The sequence below is a fragment of the Hyperolius riggenbachi genome, chromosome 4, assembly GCF_040937935.1.
Source record: "Hyperolius riggenbachi isolate aHypRig1 chromosome 4, aHypRig1.pri, whole genome shotgun sequence".
NCBI classification, from domain to species: Eukaryota; Metazoa; Chordata; class Amphibia; order Anura; family Hyperoliidae; genus Hyperolius; species Hyperolius riggenbachi.
In genome coordinates this window covers 282,252,367-282,274,163 of record NC_090649.1, presented here as the reverse complement: position 1 = coordinate 282,274,163, position 21,797 = coordinate 282,252,367, and the positions used below count along the sequence as shown (strand labels likewise).

The window sequence follows — 21,797 nt, the reverse complement described above, 5'->3', positions numbered from 1 at the left end:
AGAGGAATTTTGGACAACCGCATTTTTTAGCCCCATGCCCCCGGTATTGGAGAGAAGGTTGGGAGGAGGAAGAATACCTAGGGGGGCAGTCAATGACACCAAGAAAAAGAGGCGCAGAAGGGGGAGGAGAGCAGGTAGAAGGGAACAAAAGAAGAAGGCAATACTAGGAGCAGGTATCTACAATCTGAGTAGTGTTGCTTTGGATAAACAAGAAGTTAGACCACTGGATCGCGGGTTGAAGTATGCCCCAAAAAAAACAATTGAATAAATTTAATACCTTTATTGATATACACCGGTACACACGGAAGTTAAATATTAAAAAGTATTTTATTCAGAAGGAGGGGCCTACCAGCAGGGTGAATTGTGTTGGGGAGACCCCCCCCCCCCCGTGTGACCTTTAAAAATGCCTCCACGTTTAATCCTCAAGATACTTCAACCCTTAATGCAGTTGAAAGCTTCAAAGAACGTGTTATTAACGATCTTAAAAAAAATTGATGTTAGACATAGGAAAACTGATGAGAAAATCATAGACAGTCTGCTAAAGGAGAAAGATCTGGTTGTGCGATCTGCTGATAAGGGGGGAGGAGTGGTGGTGTTAAGGAAAGATCAATATTTTGAAGAACTAGGCAAATTGATCTATGATGAGAATACTTATGAGAGGTTACCAGGAAATCCCACTTTGAAATTTAAACGGGAACTAAGCCTTCTGTTGGATAAAGGTTTAACCACTTGAGGACCCACCCTTTACCCCCCCTTAAGGACCAGCGCTGTTTTAGCTGATCTGTGCTGGGTGGGCTCTGCAGCCCCCAGCACAGATCAGAGTGCAGGCAGAGCGACCAGATCGCCCCCCTTTTTTCCCCACTAGGGGGATGATGTGCTGGGGGGGTCTGATCGCTCCTGCCTGCCGGGTGTTGCGGGGGGGGGGGGGCACCTCAAAGCCCCCCTCCGCGGCGAAATCCCCCCCTCCCTCTCCTACCTGGCCCCCTGGTGAACCGGGCTGCACAGGACGCTATCCGTCCTGTGCAGCCAGTGACAGGCTGTCCCCTGTCACATGGCGGCGATCCCCGGCCGCTGATTGGCCGGGGATCGCCGATCTGCCTTACGGCGCTGCTGCGCAGCAGCGCCGTACAATGTAAACAAAGCGGATTATTTCCGCTTGTGTTTACATTTAGCCTGCGAGCTGCCATCGGCGGCCCGCAGGCTATTCACGGAGCCCCCCGCCGTGAATTGACAGGAAGCAGCCGCTCGCGCGAGCGGCTGCTTCCTGATTAATCAGCCTGCAGCTGGCGACGCAATACTGCGTCGCTGGTCCTGCAGCTGCCACTTTGCCGACGCACGGTATAAGCGTGCGGTCAGCAAGTGGTTAATGATGAATTTGATAGATAAAAAAACATTTGACTTCCTGGTACCGTCAGCACCACGTTTACCGATCATGTACCAATTGCCTAAAATTCACAAAAGCACTACCAATCCCCCCGGTAGACCCATTTTGAGTGGAGTAGGATCCATTACACATAGGGTAGGTCAGTTCATAGATAGTTACTTACAACCTATTGTCCCCAGTTTGCCCAATGTACTATTGGATATTAAAGACACTGTACATCTGTTGGAAGGACTAAGGCTTGATGGAGACATTTTGCTGGCAACAGCGGACGTGGGTTCATTATATACTAATCTACCCCACGATGAGAGTATCGAAGCGGCGAGGACGGTTTTACACCAACTGACTGACTTGCTGGGAATTCAAATAGAATTCATTCTTTCGTTGTTGGATTTTTCTCTAAAACGGAATTATTTTTGGCACAAGCATCAGTTCTTCAGACAGGTGTATGGCTGTGCCATGGGAGCCTCGTTCGCCCCGAGCCTAGCAAATATTTATATGGCATTATGGGAAGAAGAGGCCATTCGTAGAGGAGGACCTAGGTTAGTACTCTGGAAAAGGTACATTGATGACCTGTTGATCTTCTGGAGAGTTGATGAGGTAAGTTTTAGAGCTTTTATTGAGGAGATCAACAGTATAAGGGATAATATCCAGCTTACGGCCGAATGTAATGGAGAATCTATTCACTTTTTGGATCTAGAAATTACAAGGGTGGGGAGGGCTTTTTAACAAAGTGTTTCTTCAAATCCACTGATCGTAATGCCTATATTGATATCACGAGCTGTCAACCCCCACAGTGGCTTAAAGGGATCCCAAAGGGGCAATTTACCAGAGTCCGCAGGAATTGTTCCAACTTACAAGATTATTTTGTGCAATCCGATACTTTGAAAAATACATTTGTAGAGAAAAGATATAATGAATCATGACTAAATGAGGTACAGAAAGAAGTGGGCAGAAAGGACAGAGAGGTGTTGGTAAGGGCCAGAAAGGATGAATCAGTAGGCAATCCTAAGATTTTTTTCAACACAGTATAGACAGATCGAGAAGATTTTTTATTGACACTGGAATGTCCTGCAGAGTGACCATGTATTAAAGAACGTGTTACCTCCAAAACCCAGCTTTGTGTACCGTAGGGCCCCTAATTTAAAAAATCAGATAGCGCCAAGCTGTGTTGCCCCCCCAGAACAACAGCGGATGCCGGGATGGCAATCTTCGGGTTTTTTTCCTTGCAGAGGCTGTAAATGCTGCCGAGAGGCAATTGGACATAGAACTAGTGAAATAGTGTCAGGATCCAATGGCAATACATTTAAGATCAGACAGTTTATGTGTTGTGCTACAGCTTTTGTGGTCTATGTGGTCTGGTGTGATTGCGGCCTGCAATATGTGGGCCGCACCACCAGACCACTAAAAGAAAGAATAGGTGAACATATCAATAGGGGAGGGGATTTGAGCAACATAGTCTTTCCTCTCATTTCAAATTGAAGCACCAGTGTGATCCAAGCGCAATGCATTTTTGCGCAATAGAAAAACCGGTACCAAATTGCAGGGGATGCAATAGGGTAAGGGAACTTTCAAAAAAAGAAACCAAATGGATCTTTAATTTAGATACTGCTAGTCCTGCTGGACTAAATGTTGACCTGGACATAAATTGCTTTATAAATAACAGTTAACCTTTGTGTAGACAGATCCCCATCCTTTCTGACTCCTGTCTAAGCGTCGGCACTGTCTGGTGTACGGTAGTATCCCCTTAAATACGCACCGGCGAGCTGGGTTTTTTCTGACAATCCTGCCAGGTTGGTGATTGGATGCGGTTTGATTGTATGTATGGGTGCTGTATTGTGGCACTTATTTCAGCATTATTCGTGAGGGGATCTGATTACATTGTGTAGCTGTTTGTTGTTGAAATTTTTGGTTTAAAAACATTTCCATGTGTGTTTTTATATATTAGTATAATGATAATGGTGTTTACGATGTTTTATATGTTTTTTCCGCATTGTATGGATATTATTTTCTGCATTGTATGTCCTATGGGTAAGCACTCATATAGACGTGGGCGGAGGACTTGATTTTAATATGAGGCGGGGTTTGGGACTGTGGGCGGCTGTGGGGATATAGAAGCCGGTTTGCCTTGTCTGACGTATGTCCCTGACAAAATGCATAGGGCGGAGCTACATCACGTGACCGGCAGTACGAGGAAGCAGCAGATCGTGAGGGTCTGAGGCGGCGTGTGTGTGAGCGGCTACCCGGGACCGCAGACTACGCATGTACTATACGCGTTATGACCATCTACGCTATGTGAGTGCAATACTTTTGTGTTTTAACCACTTGCCGACCGCGCACTCATACCGCGCGTCGGCAAAGTGGCAGCTGCAGGACCAGCGACACAGTTCTGCATCGCCGGCTGCAGGCTGATTAATAAGGAAGCGGCTGCTTCCTGTCAATTCACGGCGGGGGGCTCCGTGAATAGCCTGCGGGCCGCCGATCGCGGCTCGCAGGCTAAATGTAAACACAAGCGGAAATAATCCGCTTTGTTTACATTCGTACAACGCTGCTAACAGTAGCAGCGTTGTACCAGATCAGCGATCCCCGGCCAATCAGCGGCCGGGGATCACTGTCACATGACAGGCAGGAGCCTGTTAGAGGCTGCACAGGACAGATCCGTTCCTGTGCAGCCTCGGATCTCTGGGGAAGGGAGGAAGGAGAGGGAGGGGGGGAATTTCGCCGCGGAGGTGAGGTGAGGTGCCCCCCCCCCCCCCCCCACAACACCCAGGCAGGCAGGAGCGATCAGACCCCCCCAGCACATCATCCTCCTAGTGGGGAAAAAAGGGGGGCGATCTGGTCGCTCTGCCTGCACCCTGATCTGTGCTGGGGGCTGCACAGCCCACCCAGCACAGATCAGCTAAAAAAGCGCTGGTCCTTAAGGGGGGGTAAAGGGTGGGTCCTCAAGTGGTTAAAGGCATTAAAAGGTTTTACACTATCTGGCGCTTTTTAAGTTTTAGATTATTCTGTGAGTGGAAGTGAGATTTGCCACATCCCCTGTCTATGCCTTATATCCAGACCTCCGGATTAGTTGGAGGCTGACTGGGTGAGTGCGGGAGCATTGGGGGGAGTGTGATCCTGCAAGAAGTGGTATTCAAAGTCACTTTGAATGGTGATGGGCAATATATGAGTATTGGATTACGCTATGTGCCCTTTCTCTTTATATTTTATGTGACGTGTTGGCCAAGCTACCAAGGAATCGGTTACAGCTCTGGGAGGCCCAGTCGGTTGTTCTGAACTTCTGGATGGTGACTTTCTGATAGACTGAACTTTGTGTTGTTTTGAGCCGTGAGCGTTTCTGAACTTTTACGCATATTGATCTATAGGCTGTTTACAGACTGCCATTTATCAGCACGCTCCACGTAGTGACTTTTTTTTTTCCGTAAGCGCAGACTTTTTATTTCTTTTTTTACCTGTAGGTATGTACCTACAGTCCTTTATGGTAAATCTGGCCTTGGATATATAGGTAACATTGTGCAAGCCAGCATGCAAATCCTTCCATAAGCTAATTACAGCTGCATGACTGCAATCTGTTTTCACAGAGCAATAGTTTCTACTATGTTAATGAGTATATTTTAGGTTAAACAAATTATTGGTGTAATTCTTCGTCACAACAAAACAAAATCATTGCATGGCGACGCAAATACAATGATAGTCCCATGGGGCTATCACATTGATTGCGGTGTGGCACGGTGGGTTCCAATGCAGTAGCCCACTGCATGCAGTGCTTTTATAGAGTAACATGTTTGTTTACATTGGCAGCAGGGGAGTAGGAACAGAGGTTGCAGCGGTCGCAATTGCGACCAGGCCCCTACTCCTGTGGGACCCCGGGATCCTAGAAGGGTCCACCCCCTTTTCTGTGATCCATCCTGGCACAGTGGAATTCATCTATTCCTTTCCCGCCATGCCGCTGCTGGCCAAGGCAGGTACATATTCCAACCCCTTACCTCTGCAGCATCGCCTCAGTCCCCCGCTGTTACAGAAGCATTAATTGGAGCAAGTGGAGATGATCAAAGCAGCCACGAAGCTCCGCCCACAGATTGAAGCTCCTTTTTCAATAGAAAAGACTGAGGCTCCGGTTCAGGCTCCTCCCCCAAATGGTGTTAGCCCCACCCCATAGAGAAGGAAGCAGAACTTCCAACTGAAGATTAAAGAGAATCTGTATTGTTAAAATCGCACAAAAGTAAACATACCAGTGCGTTAGGGGACATCTCCTATTACCCTTTGTCACAATTTCGCTGCTCCTCGCCGCATTAAAAGTGGTTAAAAACAGTTTTAAAAAGTTTGTTTATAAACAAACAAAATGGCCACCAAAACAGGAAGTAGATTGATGTACAGTATGTCCACACATAGAAAATACATCCATACACAAGCAGGCTGTATACAGCCATCCTTTTGAATCTCAAGAGATCATTTGTGTGTTTCTTTCCCCCTGCAGCTATCTTCCACTGAAGTGTCAAGCTATTTCTTCCTGCAGAGTGCAGACAGCTGTGCCTGTATGTAATTCCTCATTATGTGAAAGCCCAGCCAGCTCAGAGGAGGATTTATCCAGCTTGTAAAAGATAATAGAACAGAGAGAAGCTGCACTAATCTAAATATCACACAGGCAGTGTGCAGAGAGGGGCCTGGATGGGGGAGTTCATAGCAGAACCACAACACTGAAGAACTTGGCAGCCTTCCAGACACAGGCCTGACAAGTCTGACAAGAGAGAGATAAGTTGATTTATTACAGAGATGGTGATAGTAGAACGTGCTGCAGTAAGCCAGAACACATTAGAAAAGCTTTTGGAACTTGTAGGATGATAAAAAACAGGATGCAATTTTTGTTACAGAGTCTCTTTAAGGGTGATTTGTGGTAGCTCTCATTTTCTCCCTACCTTGCAACCTTTATGTATCCTTGTCCTCCCCTGCACCATAGCCAATGCACTAGCCCAGGGGTGCCCACACTTTTTCGGCTCGCGAGCTACTTTTAAATTTGCCGAGGCCAGGAGATCTACCAACGTCTCAAATGCTAAGCACGCCCCCCCCCCCCCCCCCCGCGTAGGTTAGCCAGGTATATGTGCCTGCAGCATAGGTTGCGTGCCCTCAGTGTAGGTTAGCCAGGTATATGGGCCCTCAGTGTAGGTTAGCCAGGTATATGGGCCCTCAGTGTAGGTTTGCCAGGTATATGGGCCCTCAGTGTAGGTTTGCCAGGTATATGGGCCCTCAGTGTAGGTTTGCCAGGTATATGGGCCCTCAGTGTAGGTTTGCCAGGTATAGGGGCCCTCAGTGTAGATTAGCCAGGTATAGGGGCCCTCAGTGTAGATTAGCCAGGTATAGGGGCCCCCAGTGTAGGTTAGCCAGGTATAGGGGCCCCCAGTGTAGGTTAGCCAGGTATAGGAGCCCCCAGTGTAGGTTAGCCAGGTATAGGGGCCCTCAGTGTAGGTTAGCCAGGTATAGGGCCCCCCAGTGTAGGTAAGCCAGGTATAGGGCCCCCCAGTGTAGGTTAGCCAGGTATAGGGCCCCCCAGTGTAGGTTAGCCAGGTATAGGGCCCCCCAGTGTAGGTTAGCCAGGTATAGGTCCCTTCAGTGTAGGTTAGCCAGGTATAGGGCCCCCCAGTGTAGGTTAGCCAGGTATAGGTCCCTTCAGTGTAGGTTAGCCAGGTATAGGGCCCCCCAGTGTAGGTTAGCCAGGTATAGGGCCCCCCAGTGTAGGTTAGCCAGGTATAGGGCCCCCCAGTGTAGGTTAGCCAGGTATAGGGCCCCCCAGTGTAGGTTAGCCAGGTATAGGTCCCTTCAGTGTAGGTTAGCCAGGTATAGGGCCCCCCAGTGTAGGTTAGCCAGGTATAGGGCCCCCCAGTGTAGGTTAGCCAGGTATAGGGCCCCCCCAGTGTAGGTTAGCCAGGTATAGGGCCCCCCAGTGTAGGTTAGCCAGGTATAGGTCCCTTCAGTGTAGGTTAGCCAGGTATAGGGCCCCCCAGTGTAGGTTAGCCAGGTATAGGGCCCCCCAGTGTAGGTTAGCCAGGTATAGGGCCCCCCAGTGTAGGTTAGCCAGGTATAGGGCCCCCCAGTGTAGGTTAGCCAGGTATAGGGCCCCCCAGTGTAGGTTAGCCAGGTATAGGGCCCCCCAGTGTAGGTTAGCCAGGTATAGGGCCCCCCAGTGTAGGTTAGCCAGGTATAGGGCCCCCCAGTGTAGGTTAGCCAGGTATATGTACCTGCAGGCGGAGGAGAAGAGGCGGCGAGGAGAGACTCTGGCAGGCCAATGGGATGTAGGAGAGAAGCGGCGGCGAAGAGAGAGGCGGCGCGGCCGCTACGTCATGGCTGGGGGCGGCGCCGGGCACGTTACACACGCACATTACACAGGCTGCCCTCCGCCGCCCCCAGCCATGACGCAGCGGACGCGCCGCCTCTCTCCTCCCTCTCTCCTCGCCTGCATGCATTCTATTGGCCAGCGGCCAGCAGCTAAACACGAGCTGCTGGCCGCAACAAACATTAACGAGACGCGGCCAAGAGGCCGCGATCTACCAAGGAGGCGGTCGCGATCTACCGGTAGATCGCGATCGACCTATTGGGCAGCCCTGCACTAGCCTCTGTCTCTACCTCCCTGCTCTATTACCAGTCCCCTAGCCTCTGTCTCTACCCCCTGCCCCCTCGCCAGCCCACTAGCCTCTGTCTCTGTCTCTACCCCCCTGTCCCCACGCAAGCCCACTAGTTTCTGTTTCTACCCCCCTGCCCCCTCGCCAGTCCACTAGCCTCTGTCTCTACTCCCTGCCCCATCACAAGTACACTAGTCTTTTTCTCCACCTTTCTACCCCCTCACCAGCCCAATAGCCTCTGTCTCTACCCCCCTGCCCCTCGTCAGCTCACTAACCTTTGTCTCTACACCCCTGCCCCCTTAGCAACCAACTAGCCTCTGTTTCTACTCCTTTGCCCCCTTACCAGCCCACTAGCCTTTGTCTCTACCTTTCTGCCCCCTCACCAGCCCACTAACCTTTGTTTCTACCCCCCTGCCCCCTTGCCAGCCCACTAGCCTCTGTCTCTTTCTTCTAGCACCTTCTCCAGCCCACTAGCCTCTGCCTCTGTTATTAATTTGTAATGGAAGCTTTTTTGTATTGGATGTTTGTGTTTAGTTGGGTGTGTGAGGTGCTGAGCTGTGTCGCGAGTGAGTTGGAGGGTCCACATTCCGCATCGGGGCCCAGAGGTCTGTAGCTACGCCACTGATTGGCAGTGAGGCATACTTCCATGGTATTGAATGCCTCACCGTATGGTTGCACCTTTAATCTGCGATGCAACTTTTCTGAAACATCGCAGTGTGACTGAAGAATAATTGCATTGTAACATACTCTTCGTAGTGTGAAATGAGCCTCATACTTCAGTTTACTCTTTAAAATGTCTTAATATGCCCGCAGCCAAATGTTTTGCTGACAGTACCACTTGCTGTGTGTCTAATCAAACTACAGGGCTGGATTTCCCATAAGGCACTGTAGGTACGTGCCTACAGGCACCTGATGATGGAAAGGCAGCTCACTCCCCTCCAAGAATGCCTCCCCTCCTCCTTCCCTATGCAGAGTTCTAAGCAGAGTGTAAATGAGAGGTTGCTCCCTCAGCTCTCTGCATTCTACTGACCACATGTCCCTTTAGTCAGGGACACAGGGGCGGACTGACCATTTGAGCACTCGGGCATGGACTGAGGGCCCATGGTCGGGGGGGGGGGGCTGCCAGCTGTGAGCAGGAGGCGTGGCAGTGCAGCGAAGGGGGAGCAGGCACCGCACTTCTCTTCCAGCCGCAGGAGGGAGCTTTGCGCGCCACTAGTATGGTCTACTGAAGAGACCAGTCTAGCGGCACACAGGAGCTCCCTCCTGCGGCTGGAAGAGTAGCGGTAAGTCCCTGCCCGCTGCCAGCCGCCGCCAACACTACAAAATTCCGGAGGGGAGAGCAAGGAAGGGGGAGCCCCAAGGTGAGGGAAGGGGTGGGGGAGACGCCCCCCCCCCCTCCCTGCCGCTGTGCCTGCTTCCCCTTCACTGCACTGCCACCCCTTCTGGGGACACCTACAGGTCTGGCTATCTATTCTGGGAACATCTATACTCCTGGCTACCTATTCTGGGGACACCTATACACCTGGCTACATATACTGGGGACACCTATAGACCTGGCTACCTATTCTGGGGACACCTGTAGACCTGGATACATACAGTATACTGGAGACACCTGTAGACCTGGCTATCTGTACTGGGGACACCTATAGACCTGGCTACTTATACTAGGGACAGCTATAGACCTGGCTGCTTATACTGGGGGCACCTATAGACCTGCCTACCTATACTGGAGACACCTATAGACCTGGCTACCTATTCTGGCAAAACCTATAGACCTGGCTACTGGGGACACCTATCGACCTGGCTACCTATTCTGGAGATGCCTATAGACCTGGGTATCAAAACTAGGGACACCTATAGACCTAGATACTTATACTGGGGACAGCTATAGACCTGGATACTTATACTGGGGACACCTATAGACCTGGCTGCTTATACTGGGGACACCTATAGGCCTGGCTATCTATACTGGGGACACCTATAGACCTGGCTACTTATACTGGGGACAGTGATCAGCTTATGAGTGCCTAAGCACTCAAATCCATGATTTAAATTAGCCTTAATTGCTGCAGCTGAGCGGCTGGATGAGAAGGGGTTAGTTACCTATAATTCCACCTCCTGCCCTGCGTTCCAAACAGCTTGCACGCTTCCTATTGGTTGCGTTGCAAACCTCACTACATGCACATTCTCCTTCAAGCCGGAAGGAGGAAGTATGCCGTGGTGAGGCTTGCAACGCAACCAATAGGACGCGTGCAAGCTGTTTGGAACGAAGGGGGGGGGGGGGGATTATGGGTAACTAACCCCTCCTCATCCAGCCGCTCAGCTGCAGCAATTAAGGCTCATTTGAATCACGAGTAAGCACTTGTGATCGCTTGTGAGCCCATCCCTGACTGGAAAACCTATAGACCTGGCTACTTATACTGGGGACACTTATAGACCTTGCTATCTAAACTGGGGACACCTATAGACCTGTTTACTTATACTGAGGACACCTACAGACCAGGTTACCTATTCTGGGGACACCTATAGATCTGGCTACCTATTCTGGGGACACCTATAGACCTGGCTACTTATACTGAGGACACCTATAGACCTGGCTACCTATTCTGGGGACACCTATAGACCTGGTTACTTGCACTGGGGATACCTTTAGACCTGGTTACCTATACTGGGGCACCTATTTTGGAGGAACTGCTGCTGCCAGATTAAGTGTATTTTGGGGAACAGCTGCCAGATTGTGTGTATGTTGGAAAACCGGTGCCAGATTGTGTATGTTGGGGGACCTGTGCTGCTTACAGATTATGTGTATTTTGGGGGAACCACTGCTGCCAGATTACATGTATTTTGGGTGATCCGCTGCCAGATTATGCATATTTTGGGGAAACGCTGCCAAATTATGTGTATGTTGGGGGAACCTCTGCTGCCAGATTACATCTATTTTGGGGGAACCACTGCCATATTATCTGTATTTTGGAGCAACTTTTGCCAAATTGTGTGGATTTTTGGTGAAATGCTGTCAGATTTCATGCATTTTGGGGGAAAACACTATGGCAGAGCTCAAACTTCCCCGGCAGACCTTTTACACCACTGCTAAGGTCATGTATATTTGGCCCCACCCATGACCATGCCCACATTCTGTTGCATGACCACACCCATTTTTCAGTGTGGTGCGCCTGTCAAACTACATAATTTATATTTTTTTAGAGAAATTAGTAATCTCTTAAATTGAGCTCTACATACTGCACATGGAGGAGGAAAGGTCAGCACATATAAGCAATGGCTATATTCATAAATCATCAATCACAATCCGTAGTGACTAGTAGCATACAAGCAAAGTGGTGGTCACATACTGTATCGGTACAATTCAGAACACACTGGTGGGTGGACGGGGAAGGGTGAGAGCCTGACGGCCATTTCGTGGCAGGGCGCTTCTATGTAGCTTTCACCCTTCCCTGTGCACCCCCCAGTGTGTTCTGAATTGTACCGATATGCGACCACCACTTTCTGATTGATGATTTATGAATACAGCCATTGCTTAGCTGTGTCAACCTTTCCTCCTTCATATGCATTACTACTGCTACCATATTGGCCGGAGCACGCTTGCAACACTGACCAGGGGTGCTCGGATGTGCCTCATCCACGAATTTGGCAATCCGCGTGGTTGCAAAAAAAAAAAAATCCGCATTCGGCCCCGCTGCATGCGGATTTTCGTCCACGTCCACGCAACCACGCGGATTTTCTGCCGTGAATGGCGTAATCACGCGTGGATTCCTGCCCGGAGGCGGAATTTCTTTTAACGTTAATAACAAAGCCCCCATACATGCTACAATCCCCCAAATTGCATGGATTATCGAGGTGATAAGGGGCAACAAAACTTTTTTTTTTTTTTTTTAATGGCTTTTAAAGACAAATCACCACTGTAAATGGGGCTATTAATTGGTAATACGTGGTTTTAAAAAGGGATATACGCGTTAAGCAATCAAAGAGGTGAAGGCGAGTTCCAATGGCAGTTGGCGGCGAAGGTACCGCTGGAGGAGGATGAGTGGCTGACGCCAAAAAGGCCCCAGAGAGGTTTTTGTAATTTGTTTTTTTGTTGTTGTTTTTTTTTGCAGCAATTAGCAATGACATCGCAGCAGAGTTGTCAGTGGACACGGGCAGTGTGAACGCAGAGTGCAGTGGTGGTAGCGACTGAGTCAGGAGAAGGACTATGCGGGCGGTCAGTTCAGCAGCACAGAAGGACCACGGCAACATACTGGTAGTAGTAGTAGCAGCACAGCGTCATAGTGCTGGCCAAAAAATTAAATGCACCTGGTGACCCGGGCAGTGTGAACGCAGACAGAGTACATTGGTGGAAGCGAGTGAGTCAGGAGGAGGAGGACAATGCGGGCGGTCAATTCAGCAGCACAGAAGGACCATGGCAACATACTGGTGGTAGTAGTAGCAGCACAGCGTCATAGTGCTGGCCAAAAAAATTAAATGCACCCAGTGACCCGGGCAGTGTGAACGCAGAGTGCAGCAGCGGGAAGCGACTGAGTCAGGAGGAGGAGGACAATGCGGGCGGTCAGTTCAGCAGCAGCAGCACAGAAGGACCATGCCAACATACTGGTGGTAGTAGTAGTAGCACAGCGTCATAGTGCTGGCCAAAAAATTAAATGCACCCGGTGACCCGGGCAGTGTGAACGCAGACAGAGTACATTGGTGAAAGCGACTGAGTCAGGAGGAGGAGGACAATGCGGGCGGTCAGTTCAGCAGCACAGAAGGACCATGGCAACATACTGGTGGTAGTAGTAGTAGCACAGTGTCATAGTGCTGGCCAAAAAATTAAATGCACCCAGTGACCCGGGCAGTGTGAACGCAGAGTGTAGTAGTGACTGAGTCAGTTCAGCAGCTCAGAAGGAGGACCATGGCAACCTACTGGTAGTAGTACCATAACACCAAAAAATTAACCAAGGTAGGCACTAGGCAGGTAGTAAGTGTCTTTATAAAGGCAGGCATAGTTAACAACAGCACATGCAGCAGCCACTTCATGTCCCCCTGTGTCCGACAATAGGGGCCAGAAACTCACCTTCCACCCAAGCCTGGTTGATTTTCAGGAAGGTGAGTTTGTCCACAGAGGCGTGGGAGAGCCGAGAGCGCTTCTCTGTGACCACGCCACCGGCCGCACTAAAGAATCTCTCTGAGAGGACACTGGAAGGAGGGCAGGATAGGAGTTCCAGGGCGTACTGGGAAAGCTCACTCCAGATGTCCAGTCTCTTGACCCAGTACTCCAAGGGGTCCACGGGGCTGTCGGTGTCATTGAGCCCGCTGGATGACCCCATATAGTCAGACACCATGGTTGTCAGTCGTTGCTTGTGCTGGTTAGTGGTGGATGCTGTGGCGGGCACCTCTGTTCTGGGCTGCTGCACTGCATACAGGCTCTTGCTTAGGCTCTTCAGGTCTCCAGGGCGCCAGTTGCTGCTGCTGGTGGTTGTTGTTGTGCTGCTAGTGGCAATGGCAGGCACCTCTTGCTGGCTTGGCAGAGCAGTTACAGTGGGGGTGGAAGGCTGGGGGAATGCTTCCAGTAGTCTGCGCACAAGGGCCTCCTTCAACTCCCTTGTGCGTTGCTCGGTGGTGGATGGCGTCATTAAGTCTCCCAGCTTCCCCTTCAGACGGGGATCAAGCATCAAGGTAATCCAGATGTCCTCCCTTGAACGCATCTAGATCACCCGGGGGTCCCTGCGAAGGCAGCACAACATGTGCACAGCCATGGGAAACAAGTGGGCCCTGCCAGCAAGATCTTCCTCGTCCTCACCATTGTTCCATAACGCATGCCTGTCCTCTTCCTGTGCCATGTCGTTGTCCTCCTCAAACCGCCATCCACGTACAACGCCTGCTGCACTCTGCTCCTCCTCCTCCTCCTCATTCAGGTTAGGGACCTCCAACTCTTCCACTACCTGCTGTGAGCCCTCCTCTGAGCTGGACTGTGCTGCCATCTGCTCCTGTTCTTCCAACTGCCTCAGGGCTTCATAGCCACGCTCAATTAAATTGTCCATTGCCTGCTCCAGTAGACAAACCAAGGGCACCCACTGGCACACAGAGGCCCGCTCCTCACTGACCATCTTGGTTGCCTCCAGGAAGGGACTCAGCACCAGGCATACTTGCTGCATCAGTGTCTACTGAGTGGCAGTAATCATGGGGACTTGCTGGTTGCTGGGGACACTTGGGTCTAGCATGTAGGCCCTAAGAGCCAGCCTTTGCTGACACAGCCGCTCCAACATGGCCAGAGTCGAATTCCAGCGAACTGGCATGTCGATGATCAGCCGGTGTTGTGGCCTTCCATACTGCTGCTGTAAGGTGGACAAGAGTGCAGAGGCAGTGGCTGACAGGCGGAAAAAGCGTACCACCGCCCGGGCATCCTGCAGCAGCTCGCTCATCCCCTGGTAGGTGCGCAAGAAGCGCTGCACCACAAGATTGAGCACGTGGGCCAAGCAGGGGATGTGCTGGAGGTTTCCCTGCTGCACTGCTGCCACCAGGTTGGCCCCGTTATCGGCTGCCACATACCCCACTTCCAGGCCTCTGGGGGTCAGCCACCTCCGCTCCTGCTTCCTGAGGGCGGCCAGGACGTTGGTGGCCGTAAGCCTCTCCTTCCCCAGGGTCACCAATTTTAAAAGTGCTTGGCAGTGCCGAGGCTTGGCGCTGCTGCTGCCGAGGCGGGCTTGCTTTCCGGGTGCAGAGGGAGTGTCGTGACAGGACCCTTCTGCATCCCCCCTGATCCCGCGTGGTGGCACCACTAGCTGGGCTGATGCGCTCTTGTCCTCCCTCCCTTCCATCAGTGTCACCCAGTGGGCCGTAAAGGACAGGTAGCGACCTGTTCCAAATCTGCTACTCCACGAGTCCATGGTCACGTGGACCCGCTTGCCCACAGAGTAGTCCAGGGAACGGGCCACGTTTTCCACTGCAAACTTGTGGAGTGCTGGGATCGCGCTCCTGCTGAAATAGTGGCGACTGGGGACTTGCCACTCGGGGATGCCAAATTGGAGCAGCGTCCGCATGGCGCTCCCCTCCTGCACCAGGGAGTAGGGAAGCAGCTGTGATGCCATGGCCCGGGCCAGCAAGCCATTTAGTTTGCGGATCCGCCTGTGGATTGGAGGCAGAGGCTTGGTCAGACCCTGAAAGGTGTCGCTCAGCAGGGTCTGACGACGCTGGGATGCAGGGGAGACAGAGGAGAGAGACGACCACTGGCTGCCAGCCTCAATGTCTGTGTCCTGAGTAGCCGAGGTGGAAGAGCGCTTGCGTGCTACTACTGCTGCTGCTGTGGGGGATTCATGACCCTGAGGGAGGGATGATGCTGCTGCGCTGGTGGGCCTTCTGCTCTCAGGAACCCCTGCCAGCAGTGCCTGCTTCCTCTTAAACTCCGCATACTCGCGGCAGTGGCGGCTTCTCAGGTGGCCCTGGAGGGATGAGGTACCCATCTTGCTCAGACTTTTCCCACGGCTCAATCTTTTGCTGCATAACCTGCACACCGCATACCTTTTGTCATTAGTACATTCGTCAAAGCAATCCCACACTGGTGACTTTAATTTACTGCGGCCCCCACTAGCAGAGGGTGCAGCGGAACAATGTGTGGTAGTAGTTGCCGGGGGTTGCATGGTGGTGGTGCCGGCTGAAGCAGTGTCCTGTCTACTTCCTCCACGCCCACTGCTGCCGATGCCCCTGCCCCTGCCTGACATATGGCGATATCCTTGCCTAGGCCGAGGTGACTCGTCATCCTGCTCTGACCATTCTTCCCCGGACTCAGCAGGCTGCGCATAGTTAGGGTCCACAACGTCGTCATCAGCAGCATCATCATAATCCAGCTCTTCCTCTGACTCCCCCGCCTCCTCTTCTGTCCCTACATCCCCAGACACAGACCCCTCTTCTTCATCACCAGAACTCAACAACGCTTGTGATTGTGGCCCGATCTCAATCTCTGCCACATCAGTCCCCAGTAAGTCCTGAGCTTCTTGCATCAGCAGGTTCCCAGATGCCGGACTGAGGGACAGAACGCTGTCATCCTGGGAGGGCTGCTGACCAGTGGGTGCTGGGGTGGATGTCACAACAAGCGTGGGACGTTGGCTGCTGCTGCTGCTGCTTGGAGTGGTGCTCACAGTAGAGGTCTGGGAGGAAGTCATGATGTCCATGAGTACGTCAGGTTCCATTTGCTCAACCACCACACGGGGACCAGAAACTTTAAAATATTTGGACAATGGCGTCCGCTGACTCGGCCCAGACTTTGCTGCCCCCCTTTCTGCTGCATCACGACCACGTACAGCTGGGCGTCCTCTCCCTGGACGTGGATCAGTCCCAGAAGTGGCTGAGGCAATTGAACTCCCTTTCCTCTCACCCCGCGAAACCCTGCCAGACATGTTGCTAGTAATGAATCACTGGATGCAGTAGGCACAGTACAAGGTCACTGAAGGATGCACCAGGCACAGTACAACGGCACTGAAGGATGCAGTGGGCACAGTACAAGGTCACTGAAGGATGCAGTGGGCACAGCAGTGGGCACTGGATATACAACTAGGTCACTGAAGGATGCAGTGGGCACAGTACAAGGTCACTGAAGGATGCAGTGGGCACAGCAGTGGGCACTGGATATACAACTAGGTCACTGAAGGATGCAGTGGGCACAGTACAAGGTCACTGAAGGATGCAGTGGGCACAGCAGTGGGCACTGGATATACAACTAGGTCACTAAAGGATGCAGTGGGCACACAAGGATGTCACACTGTGTAATGAGATGCTTATATGCCAGCGAGCGAGCAGTGGGCACTGGGCACGGCACAAGGTCACTGACAGAATGAATGAACAGCGCTGGCAGAGAGTGGCGGTGCCGGCGGTGTGACTGGCTGCCTGCAAATAGTACAAGTGAAGTGTATAACTGTCACTGAAATAATATACAAGTGTGTAATGAGATGCTTATATGCCAGCGAGCGAGCAGTGGGCACTGGGCACAGCACAAGGTCACTGACAGAATGAATGAACAGCGCTGGCAGAGAGTGGCGGCGCCGGCGGTGTGACTGGCTGCCTGCAAATAGTACAAGTGTATAACTGTCACTGGAATATACAAGTGAACACTGCAGCTGCACTAACCTGCCTGCCTGCACTACACACAGATAATCCCCACTCCCACTACACTGACTACACTGCAGCACTGAACCTGCAAGCACTACACACAGTTAAATAATCACTAGACTCCCACACTCCCACTACACTACACTGACTACAACTAACTACAGCAATCACTCACTGACTAGCTAACTGTGTACAGTATAAGAGCAGTGTTAGCAAAAAAAACGCTTTGTTTTTAACACAATAAATGCACTTGCTCAAACAACAATGGCCTGGAGATAATCCTCTCAGCACCACAGTCTAGCAAGGACAGAGCTTTTCCATCATGGCCGCCGCTTTATATTCAGCTCCCCTCCTGTGATTGGTTGCTAGGGCCTGGCTGGGGCCCTCTGATTGGCCTGCAATGTGTCACTTCCGCATAGTTTGACGCATTTCCGCTAACCACGACTTCAGCGCCGGGTTTCACGAGCGTGAATGCGGATTTCTGTCCGCATTCACGCGAAGCCGAAGCAGATTTTCGTGGTTGAAAATCTATTCACGGCTTAGCGTGTCCGAGGCGGAATGCGTCAAAATGGTCGTGAATCCACGCGTAAGCGTGATCACGACCTGGCGGTGAGCACCACTGACACTGACAGACACACAGACTTAATGCAGCGAGCCTCCCCCTCCTCCCACACCCCCGTGCTTTACTAAGCTGCAGTGCCAAATCTTCTTCACTAGAGCTCTACATACTGTTCAAATGTGCAGACAATGTTCCACATTGATTTTAATGTAGTGATGGTCATATCTAGGAAAACTCATGGAGAAGCAGAAGCCATAGTAGACCATCAGTACATTTACTACTGTTACAGTGGAAAATCTGCTTCAAAAACCTCTAGCGTTTTGCAGATCTGCTAGAGGTTTTTGGTGTGCACTGGATCTAAAATTCAAAACTAGGAGGTTCTGAGCAACTGTTCATCGCTCATCTAGTACAGAAATAAGCAGAAATAAGCCACAAAAGTTCCTGTTCGTGTTCGCTGCATCAGATTTCTTATGGAGGAAGAGGAAACACCTGGTCTCTTTACACTCAGAGCTAGTGCATTACATAGTATCAATTCCAGAGCAGAAAAGAAGAACTTACTGACATTTCTGGAAATCAATTGCTGGCTGCAGAAATGTAAAAGGAAGGTTGTGTTCACTTCTATCTCTACATCGTAATGCATCACATTACCTAATGCACTCTCTAGTCAGTTTGTGGATAACATGTGCAATAACAAACGACAAACAGTAAAAACAAAACCCACATTTTTGTAATCATTTTCTTATATGAAATTTTTGCTACCCTTTACAGATAATCTACGTTTACAGAAACCCAAAAGATACGCTGGTGTCTTTTTATCACTTCTATAAAGTGATTTCCAGGTTACAGTACACAATAGACTGGGAGACTTTCTTTGACCTATTTGTGACTGGGAGAGGTAATATGCTGCTATTACTAATATGCATGTTTTGTAAATCAGCTCATTCCATGGGGAAAATGCTTTGAATACGAATAGTTTGAAAAGTGGTTAAGATATTTTATATGATTATTACTGCTGTCTGTGACATTCTTTTGTAGATTATTTCTATGTTTCTGTCAATGGCCATTTACAGCTTTAAGAAAACAGATGTGAGAATAATATGTATGATATTATGCTTATTTTCATTGAAAAATGCTAATTATTTAACTGTTGTGCAGCTCCTCTGCCTCTAATGCCTGGTACACACTTTCAATTATGATTGGCCAATCACTGACCAATTTTACCACCTCCATAAAGTATAAAAGCTTCCCTACACAAAAAGCACATAGTATTCAATATATTTTGACCCTCTTACAACATGGACATAGTAAAATTGATCAGTGATTGGCCCATCATAACTTAAAGCGGAATATAACCCTGCATTTCAACTTTCCTCTAAAACATTATTTACAGTATATTATATGCAACCAGCATTTTTTTAACTAGACCAGCATTGGAAGGGTTACACAGGGCTTTAAAGTTCCTGGAGATTTCTGCAGATGCATCCGAAGCTGAAATAGATACATTTTGTTTACATAAATGTATCTAAGTGTTGAGTGTGACTCATCTCCCTGACTGAGAAGGAGCTTGGAGGACAGCCAAAGAGTGTGTAACATTTCTCAATAGATACATATAACTAAATAGAATGTGAACTTCTGCATATCTCTCCACAGAACTTTAAACCTCTGTGTTTAACCCTTCCAATGCTGGTCTAGTAAAAAAAATGCTTTTTGCATATAATATGCTGTAAATAATATTTTAGAGCAAAGTTGAAATGCAGGGTTATATTCTGCTTTAAACTGTGTAACCAGCCTTAAAGCTAGGCACACAAGCTAGATAAAAAAGGGAGAACAGGAGCAAGTTCAAAGTAAGATTGGTACTATATGTGCATACTGTATGCTTATCTCATTGTTGTCACATTTCACTTAAGGTACACTTTACTATAGGATATGGTTAGTTTAGGGGCAGGAAATTTGTTGCAACAATTAAAAACTTAAAGGAAAACTTAAGTCAAAAAAAAAAAATGACATTTACTCACCTGGGGCATCCCTCAGCACCCCGAAGCTGGATGGTGCCCTCGCAGCCCCGCTCCGATCGTCCTGTCCCCGCCGGCGGCTACTTCCGGTTCGGCGACAGCCGCCGACAGGCTGGGAACGCGGCTGATTTTCCGCGTTCCCAGCCACTGCTATCACCCTCTATGCTGCTATAGCGTCTATATATACGCTATAGCAGCATAGAGGGTGATAGCAGCGGCTGGGAACGCGGAAAATCAGCCGCGTTCCCAGCCTGTCGGCGGCTGTCGCCGAACCGGAAGTAGCCGCCGGCGGGGACAGGACGATCGGAGCGGGGCTGCGAGGGCACCATCCAGCTTCGGGGTGCTGAGGGATGCCCCAGGTGAGTAAATGTCATTTTTTTTATTTGACTTAAGTTTTCCTTTAATGGGGTACAGCTTTTGCTCTATTTACTCAACTGTTGCTTGTGGCTGTCCTAAAGGAATCATCAGGCGATTTAAAAAATCTGCTTTACTCATCTGGGGCTTTCTCCAGCCCCTTGCAGCAGATTGTCCCACGCTGTCAGATTGTCCCTCTTTGCCGTCGACCTGGTGTCACCGCATAGCGCAGAGGATAACCTCGAGGTCAGCCTCTGCACCGTACGTTGAGACCGGGACGGCGACAGAGAGCAGAGCGGTCAGCGTAGGACAGTTGGCTGCAAGGGGCTGGAGAAAGCCCCAGGGGCAGGGGCGTAAATAGAAATCCCCAGGCCCCACTGCAAAAAAAAAATCCGGGCCCCTCCCTCCCTAGGGCTCGCTCAGGGACTTTTGGGGGGCAGGAGGGGTCGCAACATAAGAATAGAGCGTGGCTGCAGATCGGTGTGGAGGTGGCACATCCCCCCCCTCCCTCACCTCGGACTCTCCTCTCAGCGCTTCCCCTCCTGCAATAATTAGTGGCAGCGGGCGCCACGCTCTCCTCTTATGTTGCGACCCCTCCTGCCCCCCAAAAGTCCCTGAGCGGGCCCTAGGGGGCAGGGGTCGCATCCCCAATTTTTACGCCGGTGCCCAGGTGAGTAAAGCAGATTTTTTTTAAATCGCCTGATGATTATTTTAAAGAAATTTGCTCTCTTGCCTGTAGTACCGAACTTGTCAGTACAGAAAGTGAGACAAAATTTCCCAAATGGGCACACAGACGCAATAGCAAACCTAAAGATAGTCTATTTAGATAGTAAAATTAATCCATGCCATGCACTGATGAGGATCAAACAATCCGAAACAGTCTGTATGCATGTTGGATTATTATGGCTCTGTACAAATTAACAAGCTGACACATCATTGCATTCCAGCGGTTCTGGAGGTGTGTTTAGCTTCTAAGGGTACAATGGTTAATTTGCATATATTCAGCAGTGATGCACTGGGAGACATCTCAAACTCACTCCAAACTGAATTGTCGCAAATTCTTTCTGTTTTAGGAAAGCAAACTTTTTTTTTCTTAACATCTTAGTAAGGGGGCTTTTAGGACCATTGTAGTCCCTTACACACTCCAATGAGTTCTTGGTCACCATGAGCTTGCTGGTTAGTCTGTACCTCTCGGTGTTACAGGCCCTACTGCATAGAGCCAAATTATTCCATGCCATGCACTGATGAGGATCAAACATTCTGAAACAGTATGTATGCATGTTGGATTATTATGGCTCTGTACAAATTAACAAGCTGACACATCATTGCATTCCAGCGGTTCTGGAGGTGTGTTTAGCTTCTAAGGGTAACAATGGTTAATTTGCATATATTCAGCAGTGATGCCTTGGGAGACATCTCAGGCTCACTCCAACCTGAATTATCGCAAATTCTTTCTGTTTTAAGAAAGCAAACTTTTGTTTTTCTTAACATCTTAGTAAGGGGGCTTTTAGGACCATTGTAGTCCCTTACACACTCCAATGAGTTCTGGGTCACCATGAGCTTGCTGGTTAGTCTGATTCTTTCTGGTTAGCAAATTCTTTCTGTTTTAAGAACGCAAACTTTTGTTTTTCTAAAGATAGTCTATTCCCTCTCTACACAATCACGAAGTAACATTTTTATCCACTTGATTAGAGCTTTAACGTGTACCTGAGACATTTGAAACAGCAGCATTCATATCTGGGGCTTCCTCCAGCCCTGTGTACTCCGTGGGCTCCCTCGCCGTC

The 21,797-nt window shown here is 49.9% G+C and overlaps 1 protein-coding gene across 2 annotated transcripts in view; it reads left to right on the top strand.

Moving 5' to 3' along the window:
• LOC137503826 (amine sulfotransferase-like) overlaps positions 1–21,797 on the top strand; it is a 64,000-nt gene that overhangs the window by 8,000 nt on the left and 34,203 nt on the right. For both annotated transcript variants that reach the window (XM_068231341.1, XM_068231342.1), the window contains one exon: positions 18,416–18,542. In XM_068231341.1, the coding sequence (XP_068087442.1) occupies positions 18,416–18,542 (127 nt within the window). The remainder of the gene's footprint in view (positions 1–18,415; positions 18,543–21,797) is intronic.